The sequence below is a fragment of the Muntiacus reevesi genome, chromosome 7 (assembly GCF_963930625.1).
Source record: "Muntiacus reevesi chromosome 7, mMunRee1.1, whole genome shotgun sequence".
In the NCBI taxonomy this organism is placed as follows: domain Eukaryota; kingdom Metazoa; phylum Chordata; class Mammalia; order Artiodactyla; family Cervidae; genus Muntiacus; species Muntiacus reevesi.
The window spans coordinates 75,926,840-75,944,322 of record NC_089255.1 but is presented as its reverse complement, the minus strand read 5'-3'; the positions used below and the strand labels follow the sequence as shown (position 1 = coordinate 75,944,322).

Sequence of the window (17,483 nt, the reverse complement as noted above, 5' to 3'; positions counted from 1 at the left end):
AGTATACCAAACCATGATATTTAACACAAACTATCTTAAGTCAAATTGTTATAACACAAGATTATTCAGACCTATATATTCCTATAACATTATGGACAAATAGAGACAATGGTAAATCCATATGGACTCTTACTCCAAAGAAAAAATGAAGCTGTTTCAGCAATTCACCTGCTTTACAAAATGTGATCAGTCTCTGCCTAGACCACATTTACAAACTACCTTACAACCAGCCCATGACCAATCCCAGTCCTCAAAATCCTATAAGTATCCTTCTGAGGGCACGGCGCAGGAGTGGCCAACAGGAGATACCCCAAGTCCAAGGTAGGGAGCAGTGCTGTGCTTTGCTGGAGCAGCTGTGAAGAGATACTCCACGTCCAAGGTAAGAGAAACCCAAGTAAGACAGTAGGTGCTGAGAGAGGGCATCAGAGGGCAGACAGACTGAAACCACAATCACAGACAACTAGCCAATCTGATCACAGGACCACAGCCTTGTCTAACTCAGTGAAACTAAGCCATGCCGTGTGGGGCCACCCAAGATGCATGGGTCATGGTGGAGAGGTCTGAAGAATGTGGTCCACTGGAGAAGGGAATGGCAAACCACTTCGGTATTCTTGCCTTGAGAACCCCATGAACAGTGTGAAAAGGCAAAAAGATAGGACACTGAAAGATGAACTCCCCAGGTTGGTAGGTGCCTAAAATGCTACTGGAGAGCAGTGGAGAAATAACTCCAGAAAGAATGAAGGGATGGAACCAAAACAAAAACAACACCCAGTTGTGGATGTGACTGGTGATAGAAGCAGGGTCCGATGCTATAAAGAGCAATATTGCACAGGAACCTGGGATGTTATGTCCATGAATCAAGGAAAATTGGAGCGGTCAAATAGGAGATGGCAAGAGTGAACGTCAACATTCTAGGAATCAGCGAACTAAAATGAACTGGAATGGGTGAATTTAACTCAGATGACCATTATATCTACTACTGTGGGCAGGAATCCCTTAGAAGAAATGGAGTAGCCATCACAGTCAACAAAAGAGTCTGAAATGCAGTACTTGGATGCAATCTCAAAAATGACAGAATGATCTCGGTTCGTTTCCAAGGCAAACCATTCAATATCATGGTAATCCAAGTCTATGCCCCGACCAGTAACGCTGAAGAAGCTGAAGTTGAACGGTTCTATGAAGATCTACAAGACCTTTTAGAACTAACACCCAAAAAAGATGTCCTTTTCATTATAGGGGACGGGAATGCAAAAGTAGGAAGTCAACAAACACCTGGAGTAACAGGCAAATTTGGCCTTGGAGTACAGAATGAAGCAAGGCAAAGGCTAATTGAGTTTTGCCAAGAGAACGCACTAGTCATAGCAAACACCCTCTTCAAACAGCACAAGAGAAGATTCTACACATGGACATCACCAGATGGCCAACACTGAAATAAGATTGATTATATTCTTTGCAGCCAAAGATGGAGAAGCTCTATACAGTCAGCAAAAACAAGACTGGGAGCTGACTGTGAATCAGATCATGAACTCCTTATTGCCAAATTCAGACTTAAATTGAAGACAGTAGGGAAAACCATGAGACCATTCAGGTATGACCTAAATCAAATCCCTTATGATTATACAGTGGAAGTGAGAAATAGATTTAAGGGACTAGATCTGATAGACAGAGTGCCTGATGAACTATGGACAGAGGTTTGTGACACTGTACAGGAGACAGGGATCAAGACCATACCTAAGAAAAAGAAATGCAAAAAGCAAAATGGCTGTTTGAGGAGACCTTACAAATAGCTGTGAAAAAAAACAGAAGCAAAAAGCAAAGGAGAAAAGGAAAGATATATCCATTTGAATGCAGAGTTCCAAAGAATAGCAAGGAGATATAAGAAAGCCTTCCTCAGCCATCAGTGCAAAGAAATAGAGGAAAACAATAGAATGGGAAAGACTAGAGATCTCTTCAAGAAAATTAGAGATACCAAGGGAACATTTCATGCAAAAATGGGCTCAATAAAAAAAAAAAAAAAAAAAAAAAAATGGGCTCAATAAAGGACAGAAATGGTATGGACTTAACAGAAGCAGAAGATATTAAGAAGAGGTGGCAAGAATACACAGAAGAATTGTACAAAGAAGATCTTCACGACCCAGATAATCACGAAGGTGTGATCACTCACATTCACCTAGAGCTGGACATCCTGGAATGTGAAGTCAGGTGGGCCTTAGGAAGCATCACGACAAACAAAGCTAGTGGATGTGATGAAATTCCAGTTGAGCTATTTCAAATCCTAAAAGACGATGCTGTGAAAGTGCTGCACTCAAAATGCCAGCAAATTTGGAAAACTCAGCACTCTATCAAAGTGATGCTCTCCCTTGTTCAGAAACTTTATTATACACAGCTCTGTATGATCAGCAGGTTTCCCAGGTGGTCTCTGTACTAAGATCATGATAGTCATTGAAGTCCCCACCACACTTAGGCAAGACCTCATGCCACCAGTATTCTCATTTTGGTTACATTGTACTTTACTGAGGTCTTCTAAGTCTGTGTTGGGAGAAGTTATTATCTAAGATGGTAAGTCTAGCATTTATATTAAGCTCTGATCCTTTTTTCTCTCATTGACTGGATTCCAAATTCAACTTTTCAAGTTTCCAGGAAAAGTATAACAAATTTTTAAATTGGTCAGAAGTAAAACTAAGGAGAGGAAGGGAAAAGAGCCCACAAATTTCTTCTTCTCTTGTATTCAGTCAGTCAGTCAGTTCGGTTGCTCAGTTGTGTCCGACTCTGCGACCTCATGGACTGCAGCACTCCAGGCTTCCCTATTCATCACCAACTCCTGGAGCTTACTCTCTTATACTGCTGTTGCTTTTTATCTGCTTCAAGATTTGGAGACAGCTTTATTCCTGGGATCTTGACAGGATCATTCACAAAGCAAGAAACCTCAGGAAAAACAGAAAGATGGTTAAACTTTGAGCTATGGAAAAGTTCTGACAGATGCTGGTTTCCAGAAAATAAAGGTGGTTGGAGGATTTCATTGTAAGATTTGGGTGGGGCTGTTTAGAACTAGTGACACTGCGTTAGAGCTGGGAGCCTGTCCAGCCTGGAAGATTCAGTTTATAGACGGTGTGGCAGGAATACCAGAGAGGAGCAGCAGCATGTTCAAGATAACTTAGTGATGAAGTTACAAGTAGAGGGTTTCCCAGGTGGCGCGGGTGGAAAAAAACCTACTTGTCAATGCAGGAGACATGAGACATGGTTCAATCCCTGGGCCTGGAAGAGCCCCTGGAGAAGGAAATGGTAACCCACTATGGTATTCTTGCCTGGAGAATCTCATGGACAGAGGAGTCTGGTGGGCTACAGTTCCATGAGGTCACAAAGAGTTGGACATGACTGAAGTGACGTAGCATGCACTGATCCTTTTTTTGTTGAGCTCTCAAAGTTAGCTGAAATTTATTTTGTTTAGCAGGGGAGCAGCATATGCCACTGCAAAATGAACCTCTTTGGTACGTGGATTATTTTGAGCTGAAGGCAATCAAAACCTAGCAGACTCAACAAAAAGTTTTATGACTCCCTTGACTCCCTAAGAACTTAGACAGGGGACCTGGCCCAGAAAAAGAGCTATTACCAGGAGAAAATTTTTCACCTGAAAGACATACCTGTATGGCAGGGCAAACGACTGATTACAAAACATCTGCTCTTCTCATCTTCCTGTGAACTGCCCTTCTGCCCCTTTGAAGTCCCAGGGCCTTTCCCTTCCTCAGTTCAGATTGCATACAAACCTCAAATGCATGACTGCTTTTGAGTCTCATATTTTTATGGGATTCCTGTATGTACAAGATTAATATTTTCTCCAGTAATCTGTCAATTTAATTATTAGACCAGCCAAAGAACCTAGAACCATATATGGGAAGTTTTTGTGCTCCAATTCAGTTCAGTCACTCAGCTGTGTCCAACTCTTTGTGACCCCACGGACAGGAAGCCAGGCTTCCCTGTCCATCACCAACTCCCGGAATTTACCCAAATTCATGTCCACTGAGTCGGTGATGCCATCCAACCATCTCATCTTCTGTCGCCCCCTTCTCCTCCTGCCCTCAATCTTTCCCAGCATCAGAGTTTTCCAATGAGTCAGCTCTTTGTATCAGGTGGCCAAAGCACTATTCAGTGTTGATTTCCTTTAGGATTAACTAGTTTGATCTCCTTGAGTCTCCAAGGGACTGTTCAGAGTCTTCTCCAGCACCACAATTTGAAAGCAACAATTTTTCGATGCTCAGCCTACTTTATAGTTCAGCTCTCACATCCATACATGACTACTGGAAAAACCGTAACTTTGACTAGATGGACCTTTGTCAGCAAAGTGATGAACCTCCTTTCTAATATGCTGTCTAGGTTTGTCACAACTTTTCTTCCAAGGAGCAAGCGTCTTTTAATTTCATGGCTATAATCACTCTCTGCAGTGATTTTGGAGCCAAGAAAACAAAGTCTGTCAGTGTTTCCATTGTTTCCCCATCTATTTTCCATGAGGTGATGGGACAGGATGCCATGATCATTTTTTTGAATGCTGAGTTTTAAGCCAGCTTTTTCACTCTCCTCTTTCACTTTCATCCAGAGGTTCTTTAGTTCCTCTTCACTTTCTTCCATTAGAGAGGTATCTGAGGTTGTTGATGTTTCTCCTGGCAATCTTCACTCCAGCTTGGGATTCATCCAGCATGACATTTCACATGATGTACTCTGTATTTAAGTTAAATAAGCAGGATGACAATATACAGCCTGGACTTGGCATGAGAGGAAAAGTCTAATGGAGAATCTGGAGAGAGTGGAGGACACAGCAGAGGACAGCATCTTAGGGGAATATTCCAAGTAGGGAATGGAGAAAGGCATGATGAGGATAAAAAGGAGTAGTTGTCAGCGCATCAAGAGAGAACTGTCATAGATCACTAGGAATGAAGTAGTTTTCAGGAGGTGGGTGAGGAATGTCTCTGGTGTCAAATGATATATACATGGTGAGGAGGTTGAATATCAGAGCAGGTTTTGGAGGTTAGGAGGTGATGAGTGTACTCAGGAAATCAGTTTTTGTACTAATGGGACACTAATGAGATTTGGGAGTTTGAGTAGAGAGTGAGGAAGGAAAGGCAGTATTGCTGACCTCTCTTTCAACAAATCTAGTAGTGGACAGGAGGTGCCTATGCAGTAGCTCAATGAGGAAAAGCAGTATTTAAATATAGGTTCTCTTGTGATAGTGGTAATCTTTGTCTATTTGGATGTAGGAGGATGAGCCACTAGAGAGAAAAGAGAGAACCCAGAAGACATAGGAAATAATTTAGAAATCAAAGTTCTGAGGAAGGTGAGAAAAAGTAGGCTTAAAAGCAGAAGTGTTCTTCTTAGGAAGGAGATGTACCTCTTCCTATTAGATTGAAAGAAAGTAATATAACTAAAGCAATGGGGAAATTTTTGAGGTAATGAGACAGGAAGAAGCGGGAGCCCTCATAGTGCTCAGTTTCACAAATTTATTTATTTTTACGCTTCACTTTTCCCCACAAAGGTAGTGAGATCATCTGCCAAGAGTTGAAAGCAACAAGACAGTTACACCAGAATTACTGAACAACTTTAAGTTCCAGGTTGCCACTAAATGGCAGTAATCTGTAGTTGTTCAGGTAATCATAGTTCTATGAATTTTATTCAGTACTGTCTTTCTGCTTGGGAACAAAAATGGAGAAAGTGGAGAAAGGAGTCATTCACTTTGGGTATCACCAAGGTAAGCAAAGGAATAAATTGAAGGAGTGAAGCTATCTGAAGTGTTAGAGAAGGCAATTTGAAAGTGGTGAGTCATGGTCTTTAATCTGGACAAGAAATAAATATGGCTAGAAGTAGAGGAATATCTAACCTGATAGGTTTCAGAGACTGCCATTAAAAAGTTGGGGAAATGAAATTTAAGGAATTGGGAAGCATTGTGGAACAGCGGGAAAAGGTCATTACAGCAAGACTTAGGTATGAAACCAGGCTTAACTACTTAGATGAAATAAATGATGTTGGGTAAGTTGCTTTGTTTTTGAGCTTCAAATTTCTCTTACATAAAATGAAGGATAGTTATATTAACCTCATAGTGTTGCTTTAATCATAAAGCACATAGCAGTACTGGTCATAGTACTCAACTTCTTATTCTTTCTCTTATTAGTGGGGACAAAGATTTTAAAGATTCTACTTTTATAAACAACAGCTGCCTGTGGCAGCCCCCAAAGAACAGTACAGGGAGATTTTAGACAGACTTTATGTGTCTGAAGTATAAACTTGTTTGTACAAACACCTGTTATTAGAGTGGCCAAGAGATTTATAAAAGATGAAATAAAATAAATAGTGGACATAAATACACCTAGTTCTGTGTGTATGTGCATGAGAGAGAGAGGGCTGCAGAGAGGGAGGGAGAGACAGGGAAGGAGGTCGGGGAAAGAATGAATAAAAATGAATGAATGAGTTATGGAATATGGCTGAAAGTGACTGAAATTAGATGAAAACTCACCATCTCTGGAAGGAATACTTATTGTAGTACTTTGGTAACTAGGTAACAATCATACAATCTTGATTTCTTGAAGCTAATGGCAGCTGGCAGACTGATATCCAGTTTAAAGATCTGTAAGTTACCATTTACAGTTTCAAGGGAAACAATATATTTTATGGAATGGAGAGATGATGTCATCAAGAGTCAAAATTAGAAAATAAAACTTGGAAATATAAAGGTTGGGGAAAGAGGAAGAAGGGACAGCTGTCTAAGTGTAAAAGTTACACCTCCTATCTTCTATTTATACTGATTTCCTAGGTGACCTTATGCAGTCTCATGATTTTAAATACTATATTTATATATATGTATTATTTTTAAATACTATATATATATTTATGCTGATAACTTCCAAATATGTACCTTTAATTCTAACCTTTCTCCTAAGCTCCAGACTAATATGTTTAATTGCCTACTCTTAATTCTCATAAGTATTTCAAACTTAACATTTCCAAAGAAGAAGCCCTAATTTCTGCTGCCTCATCTTTCGTATCAGGGTAAATGATAACTCTCCTTAGGCCAGTTATCAAAGCGCAGGTCAAAACCTTAAAGAGTTCACCTTGATTTTTAACTTTCTCTTATCTTCTACTTTGAATCCTTGGCAAATCTTGTTTGCTGACTTTACCTTCAAAATATATTCTGGATCTGATTACTTTTCACCATCTCCACTATCATTCTGGTCCAAATCTCCACAGCCTTTCAATGGGCCTCTCGGCCTTTCACCTTTTCCCTCACACATGCCAAATCACTCATACAGAAGACAGAGTAAGCATTTGCAAAGTTAAGATATTTTATGTCCCACTTCCTCAAAACTGTCTATTTAGGATAAAAGGATCTTCTTTCTGTTACCTCTCCAACTTCATCTCCTCTCACTGTGCTCCTTCCCTCTGTCCTTCAGCCACGTTGGCTTCACTGCTGTTCCTCAAACATAAGCATGCACCACACTCCAGGGCCTTTGTGTTTGTCATTCCCTCTGCTTGGAACACAGTTCTAGTCACATGGCATGTATCTTCAATGTCTTCAGATTTCCACTCTGATTTCCCTCATCAGTGAGGCCTAATTAGTCTTTGTAAAACAGAGGACTCTTATCTGTCTGCCAGTCAGGTCCAGACATGAAAATCAAAACTCCTTTAGCTCTTTCAAATGGAGAGAGTGGGAAAAGAGAGGATTTAATGCATGGGACTGGTTATAAGTGTGTTGCCAAGTTGGAGAAACAAAAGAAGAAAAGTATATGACTAAAGATCAGTAACTGCCAGGAGTCACCACTGTCCCTGGGGCTGCTGGAGGAGAGAGATGCCACTGAGTTGAGGAGATTCTACTGCTGCTGCCTTTTCCCACCTTCTAATTATCATGTTAATGCATCCCAATGCCAAAAGCTACCTGGACCACAGGGAAAGAGAGCCTGAGAAATTGTGTTTTCAGGCTTCCAGTTTTATTGTATCAGGGAGAGAATAAAAGGGTTGACATGGAGTAAGTTTCAACAGATTATGTTGAATATAATTACATTATTCAATAGAATTGAATATAATGAATAATTTATTATATTAATTACAATTGTTATATACCTGGCATATACCTCTTCTACTAGCAATCTTTATCATCTTACTCTGCTTTAAAAATTCATACAATTTACCACTGTTTGTTTACTGACTCTCCCCCTCCATCAGAACGTAAATTCTATAAGAGCAGGGGCTTCACCTGTCTTGCTTCCTGCTGTCATCTCCAGCAGTCAGAATAGTGCCTGCATCAGCATGACAGCACAGAGAGAGAGGAGGGGTTGTGAGAGTGGCTGCCTCAGTGGAAAGGAGTATTTTATCACTGGCATTGTTTAGAATTTCCAGTGCATGCTGATAATAAAGAACAGAATGACTTGCAGTTAGTTTTACTACTGTTTTCTAATTTTCTGCAGACAGTGCATTACTTTATGTGAGGTTAAAGATTAACAAAATCCTTTCTGCATCTCTAAGGAAAAATTTGAGCTTGGGTTAACTTTCTAGCTCAGTTTCTCTGGAAATGTGACAATGAAAAAGGTCAACTTGCTAGTAGACAGCATTTCTTATGGTAAAAATGGTCTCTGAATAGGAACTTGTGAATGGAATAGAAGGGATTACAAATGAATCCATAATGGAAAGCCAGGCTTTGGTCTTCCATGGATATGGTGACATTTGAAACTGGGCATTTCCCTTATAGAGACTCTACAAACTGCCTAAGATTATTATAAGAAACACTGATTCCTATGTAGGGCATGGTGCTTTTATGCTGATGGCTCTCCTACTCTCCTAGTAGAACTCTTGTTCCCTGCACCTAAATGTTACTTGAAGAACAGAGAGAACAGTTGTCGAATGGCTGTGTGAAGGACCATGATGACTGGTCCCACTGAAGAAGGCCTGATGCTCCCCTCCTTAATGCAGAGTTTCCTTTTTAATATCTCAGGAAACTAGTTCAAGGTATAGATTATTCATATCTTGTTAAGTCTGATGTTTAGTTGAGAACCTCTGGTGGGTATTTCAGCATATAACAGATGCTCAACAAACATTTATTGAGCAAATGCATGAGGTTGGAAATGTATGACCACAATTATTTAACTACTGGGTGCTATTACTTAAATTTTAACATGCACAGTTTGTTAAAATTAACAAACGTCTACACCACCTATTCTGTGTGAGTTATAGTTTGCAACTCTGGCTTCCCAATTTTAAAATAATCCCTTCATCCTGAATAAGCTCATGTAGTCACAAAATACAGAGCAGATTCTGAGTGAGTCTACATAGACATTTCGTATGGTATTCTTCGGGTTGCCTAAGGCTACTGTTCTGCTTATCAATATACCATACTGGATTCAAGAGGTGGCATATGTGAAGCCATACATATCAGGAGAAGTCAGAACTAATACTTAAGTGGAGCTTGTGCTGTGAGTGAGTAAATTATAGACTTATCACATTAATACACAAATGTAATTACTTTTGATTTCTTTGAAATAAATGAATAATTTTTCTTATTGTTTTCTGGCTATCTAAGGATCTCAAGCCTTCAGGAGAGATACTATGCTTTATTTATCTCTTTTATCTCTAGTTTCCTGTATAGTGTCTGGCATAGAAGTACTCAACATTTGTTGAACTATATGGTGACAAAGAGTCATAAATTTAATAACAGCTAACTTTGGATGGGAGTAGGGAGGAATGTCAGAGCTTCCCTGACATTTACCCTTACCAGCTCAGCTGGTAAAGAATCTGCCTGCAATGCAGAAGACCCCAGTTCGATTCCTGGGTTGGGAAGATCCCCTGGAGGAGGGCATGGCAACCCACACCAGTATTCTTGCCGGGAGAATCTCTATGGCCAGAGGAGCCTGGTCGGCTAGTCCATGGTGTTGCAAACAGTCGGACACGAGTGTGAGGTTAAAGATTAACAAAATCCTTTCTGCATCTAAGCAAGCACAGCACAGGGAGGAATGTCAAACTACACAGAACTAGAGATCATGGAATTTAAAAGCATTATTCCCTGGGAAAACCATGTAAGTACAGTAGGCCAGAAAACGTAGCGAAAGAGGGTCAAACAAGATCTATCAAAGCCTCCTCAAAGATAATCAAGTCTATGGGGGCAGAGAACTAAAACTACAAAATCTTCTTTAGGTTCTACCATGTATGTACCATCTCTAGTCTCATTCTGTCACTATTCCCTACGACTAGTAAATAGTTTTAGTGAAGAGTATAAAAGGTAGCTTAAAAAATACTGCCAATGTACTCCCGGGAGTAACTGAGAATCCAGACCTACAAAGTCATTAGGAGGAAAACAAAAAATGTAGCTTACACAAAATTGCCTAATAAATAGCTGTCTATTAGTTTGCTCATTCTACCTAGCTTTCCTAAGCCCCATGAAGTCACTTAGGTGCACAAAGCATATACATAAATCTCAAATAAGAACAGTTCATTAAGTAAATAAGTTGAACGGAAATTTCTTTCTGAAGCTAAACATAGTGTTGGTTGGTCCTAAGGACAGAAAATCATCACTGTGTAGATCAACTGAAAAGAATGTTTCTTTTGGGTCAGTCAATAGTTTTAGGGAATGATTAGTACACCTATACTGGGAAGTAAACAGATGTAGAATGCTGATTTATCTCTTCATTATCAAAACAAAATATTCTTTTCTTCTGTCCTTTCCAAAAGAGCTATAAAGGCAACAGACCTTTGAAAATGTCCATTTCCAAGTCTAAGAAATGAAAAATAATGGTACCAAATGACTTATTTTCATAATGTTAGAGATTAAAAGAGAGATAGAAAAAAAAAGATCCTGTTAATCTTTCTAAAAATAGCATAAGATCTTAAGGAATAACGAAAAAAAATCTCAGTAGTTTCTGATTATGCTTTTAGGCTTTGAATTTCCAGCAGATTCACTTTTCAATATTCCTAGTTTGGCCTTATAGCCTCCAATTGAAGTTCTGTATAACCTAAGCAAAGAGGTAACAGAAAGTTTTTCAAAAGTTCTCAGAATACTGACTAAATTTCCCCTCCTAAATTAGGACTGAAATGACATTTTGACATATTCTGAATAGCATGCCACTAGAGATGCTATCTTTAGCGAGAAAAATGATTTTCAAATCCTTCCTGGTGACTAAAGATCACATGGAATGTTAAGCAAGAAAAAGGGCTAGCCATGGTGTCCCAATTCATTGAATTACTTCTCACACAGTGGTGGCCCATCATCTCAGCAGCAGAGCAGGCACGATTCACTATACCAGTAGGCTAAGTACTACGCTCGCACAGTTGAGTATCTATAGCTAGCAGTCAACATTCTCTTTTTATATGTGCTGAGTTTGTGGAAGGCCATTGGTTGTAATATTTCATTGTAATAAATGGAAGGGAGCACTTCTTAATGTATAATTTCTAGTTATTCCTTTTCATCTTCTGTACTTGAACTATCCCGAGGCCCATTTATTATTCCCTTGTTATAGAAATGTGGTAAGATCTATAATTCTTAATATTCTATTTATAATAAAGAACACATAATGTCAGAAATGCTTTTCTCTGAAAGTCCCACTACCTCCCTTCCCTTGCCACAACCCGCCCCTCCCCCTGCCTTTTTTACCTCATTCCCTGTTGACATGACTGCAACCACTGGAAATTTATTAACTTCAACCTCTGTAACACCTACAGTTGCCAGAAGACCAATCTCTGAGGGGCCCATGTGGGTTCCTTTGGCCAAAACGCATTCCCCTCTTTTAATGTCATGGCCAATGGGTCTGAAAAATCAAAGCAGAACCATAAGCAGTATGACTAAGAACAATATTTTCTCAACTCAGAGGAAAACTTTAGTGTCAGAGAAAGAGGACGCTCAAGGGGGAAAAGGGGAAATGAGGCATGGAACAGAGTACTAAAACGAAGAGATTTTAAACTCTATGGTTTTTTAATTAAAAAAATTTAAATCACACAATGGAAGACAGAAACAGATTTGTATCTATTGCTGTTAAACAGGAATATGCTACTTTATGTTTGAAAATTATTTTACAAATTGCTTTGTAACACATTATAGTCAAAAACACCAACTGCAGACTTTCTTTGGTGTAAGGCAGGCATTTGTATGAAAATATCTAATGCCATTCCAGAGCTTGTTAGCATTGTGGTGAAGAGAATAACGCTAATGAGGTTACAGCCATGGAGATAATTTCCATTAGACCACTTAGACTGGTCCAGCTCTGTGGCCACCCCATTCACTTTGCCCCACAGGAGTGTAAGAGGTGTAGCTTTGTTACAAAATGTTGAGTAAATTAGGACTAATGGAAGCAGGGCAAACATATTCAATCATGAGAAAAATCATCTGAAGGATATACACTACTTATAATAACTTTGTATATAAAGAGTAGCACGTTATTCCATTATTATTGGTAGTTGAGGAGGGGCTTTCAACTAACTATATAAATACTCAACTTTGAAAGTATCTGTGTTAATATCAAATTGTCAGTTACCTAGGGGTAAGGATGGGAAATTCTGGATAATCTAGAAATAGGATCAACTATGAATTATGCAGGCTTATCATGACTTTGCCTCCTTCTCATGTTGCTTTTGAATAAATCATTTGCCTTTACTAACTTCAGGAAAAAAGTAGGTAGGGCAGATATGGGATATATAATTTCGAAAATCATTTTGCTACTGGTTAAAATCCCTGAACGCTAATGGCTAATTGACTGAGCCATGATTTTATAATAGCTATGCTCTCCTGAGTTCATAGTCATGGTAGAAACAGAAGTTGGCTATACATTCTATGCGTTATGAACTTACCTGATATCTTGGCCTGGCCGAGCTTGCACCAGAATTCGTACTTCAAGCTCCTCAGTGCCCTATGGTAACAGCAAATCATATAATTTCAAACAGAGCAATCTGACTGAATTTCGATCAATAGAATTTAGCTATCCAGATGCTTTCATTGTCAGATAGGCTCAGAATATATAAAGATACAGAGGAACAGGAAATCCTTTGCGAAATTCTTTGAATATGATGAATTTCTACCACAGGTTCCTGAAAAATTAGGCTTGATCCCAAAGAACAAGTAAACATTTTCATTGATTCTCATACTTTTAAAAAAATGTACCAATTCAAATATTGACTCATACTTTGTAAATAGCATTCTCAAGGAAACACACACACACACACACACACATATATATGTATTTATATACACAGAGAGAGAGAGAGAGAGAGACCTCTACCCTAATGATACAGTGAATGTGTGTGGAGGTAACTATTCTGTTCCCATAAATCATGGGTTTAATACTATGCCAAGATTCCCAAATATCTGTAGAAATTTCAATGAAGGACTTACAGTTTGCCTGGTAGTAGATTTCTATAAATTAATGGTGATCATAATTTTTACATTTATGAACTGTGACTAATATTGTGATATTGGAAATGTGTCTTGTCATCTGGCAGAGTGTGTTCTGGATTTCAATGCTCCGCTGGCTTCCTTGATGCCAATAAAATTGTTGGGTAGTTTTAACAGCAGGACAATGTGACTTGTATGCCAAGAGTTGAATTTTATAAGCCTTACTTGTGGGAAGTAAGTACTTGTGGGTGATAAAAAGGAAAATCCTCAAATGAAGAAAAGAGGGTATGTCTCAGCATGGCCAAATTTGTCTGGGAGTATCCAGTCTGGGAGAATATATTTTGTCATTTATTCTTGTATTAAAAAATACAAGATATTTTAAACTTCTTCACAAAACAAAATCAGTAAATCCTCCATTGAAACTTCTATTCCTGACTGATCCTCTGGATTCAATAACTGCCAGTAGCTTCAGTGAGATAAAGGCCTACTTAGGGGCCTTTATTTATAAAAGAACAGAGCCCTTTATTTTAGGAAATAGAGGGGGAATTGACATAAATTTAATGTTTCCAGACTGCAATTTGGTGGCACAAATTTTCCTGAACTATAGAAAACCAAAGCTGAAAGGGTTATTTGGTTTAAATGCTTGGCTTAGTGAAGTATTCAAGAACTCGCCCAAATGTTCTTCATTAAATTCTTCTCTATTAAAATTTTCACATTTTATCAGAAGCGAGTATTGATGAGCAAATTTCTCAGCTAGATGGTAGGACAACAGTTAAAATCACTGCTCTTTTGTCTTGAGGTAGTTTCTTTCCTTGCTTGCAAATGCAATTTCTTGGCTCAAATGTGGTTCAAATTCTGCTGTAATCCCAGTAATGGTCATAAAAACAATTTCTATAATAAAAGGTTTTCAAGCCTAAGGTAATTCCTTATTCACTATACACTACAATGTAAGGTTCTAACATAAAAAAATTTGGATCATCTCATAAACATTGCAGAAAATGGACATGACTTATAATACTGCCACAGGAATGAAGCCATAAGACCTGGTAATGACGTACATCATCGGATTCCCTGATAAGTTCAGTATCTTCCACTTGTACTACTGCATCAGCACCACAGGGGATTGGAGCACCTGTTGTAACCCGCATGACTTGTCCTGGCATTACTGTCTGGGTCGGCTGGAAATAGAAACACACAAGAAAGAGATGATTTACTTTGCTCCTGCAAAGGAAACTCTTGAAGATGTAACAGTTCTTGAAACAAACTATAAAAGGAAGATCCCCTGGAGAAGGAAATGGCTACCCACTGCAGTATTCTCACTTGGAGAATCCCATGGACAGAGAAACCTGGCCGGCTGCAGTCCACGAGGTCACAAAGAGTTGGACATGACTGAGTGACTAATACTTTCTTTTCTTCCCCACTTTCATGAAAGGAGAGTCTTATTCATTTTGGGAAAATATAGTAAAAGTCAAACAGGTACATCAAAGAGGCTTTCACTTGACTTAAGGTGATGACTAGCAGATGTCTTTCCTGGTGCACCACTTTCTTTTTGAAGAGCTGCCATTTATATTTGCCACTACTGTCTCTCACTCACTGTGAATTTTCTTAATATATGTAAAGTGATAGGACAGTCTTTAAAAAAATGCCATGCAATATGATTTTTATGAATGACAATTATGAAAAACCAGCATGTTGATCATTTGCTGAAGTTCTGATGTTTGAGAAATATAGTACTTTATTAACCAACACTTTGGATAAATAAAGGCAAACCAGAAAAATTTTAACTATTGTTCTTGAAAATTTTTATAAAATATATTAGTGTACCATGCAATTAATAAAAGTCTAGCAAATATAATTATATAATCTCTATATATAATTATATAATCTAAAAAAACTGTACATTTTAAAATGGTTGAGATAGTACATTTTATGTTACACATTTTTCACCACATTAAAAAAAAGGAATGATTAAGGAAAACTATCCTTCCACTAAATGTACAATCAAAGTAAAACTGGAAATTCATTTGTTAGAAAGGCCTTAAGAAGCTTATTTCTATAATGTTATTGCTGCAAATAATGCAACCAATAGCTAATATTTGTGGAATACTCCATCTACGCTAGGCTTAGGGTTAAGTGCATTATTATGTTTCAGAATATAAGCCCTATAAAGACAGAAATCTGTTTCATTTTCTGTTTGCCTCTTTAGATCACATCATTATTTTCTATCCTGTGCTGTGGCCTAGAGGCTGATCTCTGTGGATTGTTTCAACCAGGTTCCCATCGCTCTGGCTTCTGGTTAAGTTCATCAGTGGGAGGGGCTAACAAGAGACTGGAGAAAACCCTGATGCTGGGAAAGACCAAGGGCAGGAAGAGAAGCAGGTGAGAGAGGACGAAATGGTTGGATGGCATCACCAATTCATGAGTTTGAGCAAATTCTGGGAGATAAAGACAGGGAAGACTGGCATGCTGCAGTCCGTGGGGTTGTGAAAACTTGGACAGACTTAGTGACTGAACAACAAGAGACTAGAGGGTAGGAGAGAGAGAGAAGTACAATTTTTATTCCCTGTGCTCCTTCCCTGCTGGGTTGCAGTTTGGTGATGGCTATTGTCATATCTAATAGCACTGATGCCACATTTCCTATTAGGTGGCCTTCTCCCATAGCTATCAATCTCCCCAGGTCCAGGTACCACTCTCTCTCTTTGCCCCTTCAGACCTAAATGTGGGAATGAAACCTTATTGTTGCTAGCACCTGAATGTTTCACATTCCTTTGTTAGTTTCCTTTAATCCTGTCTATATCTTCGGTAGAGTACTTGCATTCATCTTTAATTACTCCCTTTGCAGACATATTTATTGCTCTATCAACCCAAAGCCTAGAGAGTAACTGGCACAAAGTTGGCAGTCAATAAATATTTCCAGAATGAATGAATAAACATGCACGATCTCATTATCACAACAACTACATGAAGCATGTAATCCTTCTTGGCTTACAATTCCAGTGATCTCGTTAATTTTTTCCAACAAGTCATTCGAGAAAGATTCTTGAGATCAGATCTGGCATTGAGCTACATACTTTATATCCTCTTATTCTGATATTTGAATAAGAGACATTTCAGGTTTATTCAGAAATATTATATTCTAATGTAAACAAATGTTCAAACTACCGCACAATTGCACTCATCTCACATGATAGCAAAGTAATGCTCAAAATTCTCCAAGTTAGGCTTCAACAGTATGTGAACTGAAAACTTCCAGATGTTCAAGCAGAGTTTACAAAAGGTAGAGGAACCAGAGGTCAAATTGCCAACATCTGCTGGATCATAGAAAAAGCAAGAGAGTTCCAAAAAAACATCTACTTCTGCTTCATTGACCATACTAAAGCCTTTGACTGTGTGGATCACAAAAAACTGTGGAAAATTCTTAAAGAAATGGGAATTTCACACCACCTTACCTGCCTCCTGAGAAACCTGTATGCAGGTCCAGAAGCAACAGTTAGAAACGGACATGGAACGATGAACTGGTTCCAAATTGGGAAAGGAGTATATCAAGGCTGTGTAACGTCACCCTGCTTATTTAACTTATATGCAGAGTACATCTTGTGAAATGCTGTGATGGATGAAGCACAAGCTGGAATCAAGATTGCCAGGAGAAATATCAATAACCTCAGATATGCACATAACACTACCCTTATGGTAGAAGGCAAAGAGGAACTGAAGAGCTTCTTGATGAAAGTGAAAGAGGAGAGAGAAAAAGTTGGTTTAAAACTCAACATTCAGAAAATGAAGATCATGGGATCTGGTCCCATCACTTCACAGCAAATAGATGGGGAAACAATGGAAACACTTGACTTTATTTTCCTGGGCTCCAAAATCACTGCAAATGGTGGCTACAGCCATGACATTAAAAGACGTTTGCTCCTTGGAAGAAAAGATATGACAAACCTGCAAAGTGAAAGTTGCTCAGTTGTGTCCAACTTTTTGAGTCCCTATACAGTCCATGGAATTCTCTAGGACAGACTACTGGATTGGATAGCTGTTCCCTTTTCCAGGGGATCTTCCCAACCCAGGGATTGAACCCAGGTCTCCTGCATTGCAGGTGGATTCTTTACCAGCTTAGCTACCAGGGTTTGTCTGACAA

At 38.8% G+C, this 17,483-nt stretch overlaps 1 protein-coding gene across 2 annotated transcripts in view; it reads right to left on the bottom strand.

Annotated features, from left to right (window-relative positions):
* The window catches only part of GPHN (gephyrin), a 526,040-nt gene that overhangs the window by 58,835 nt on the left and 449,722 nt on the right, over positions 1-17,483 (bottom strand). For both annotated transcript variants that reach the window (XM_065940959.1, XM_065940958.1), the window contains 3 exons: positions 14,407-14,526; positions 12,808-12,866; positions 11,618-11,771 (listed from right to left, as the gene is read on the bottom strand). In XM_065940959.1, the coding sequence (XP_065797031.1) occupies positions 11,618-11,771; positions 12,808-12,866; positions 14,407-14,526 (333 nt within the window). The remainder of the gene's footprint in view (positions 1-11,617; positions 11,772-12,807; positions 12,867-14,406; positions 14,527-17,483) is intronic.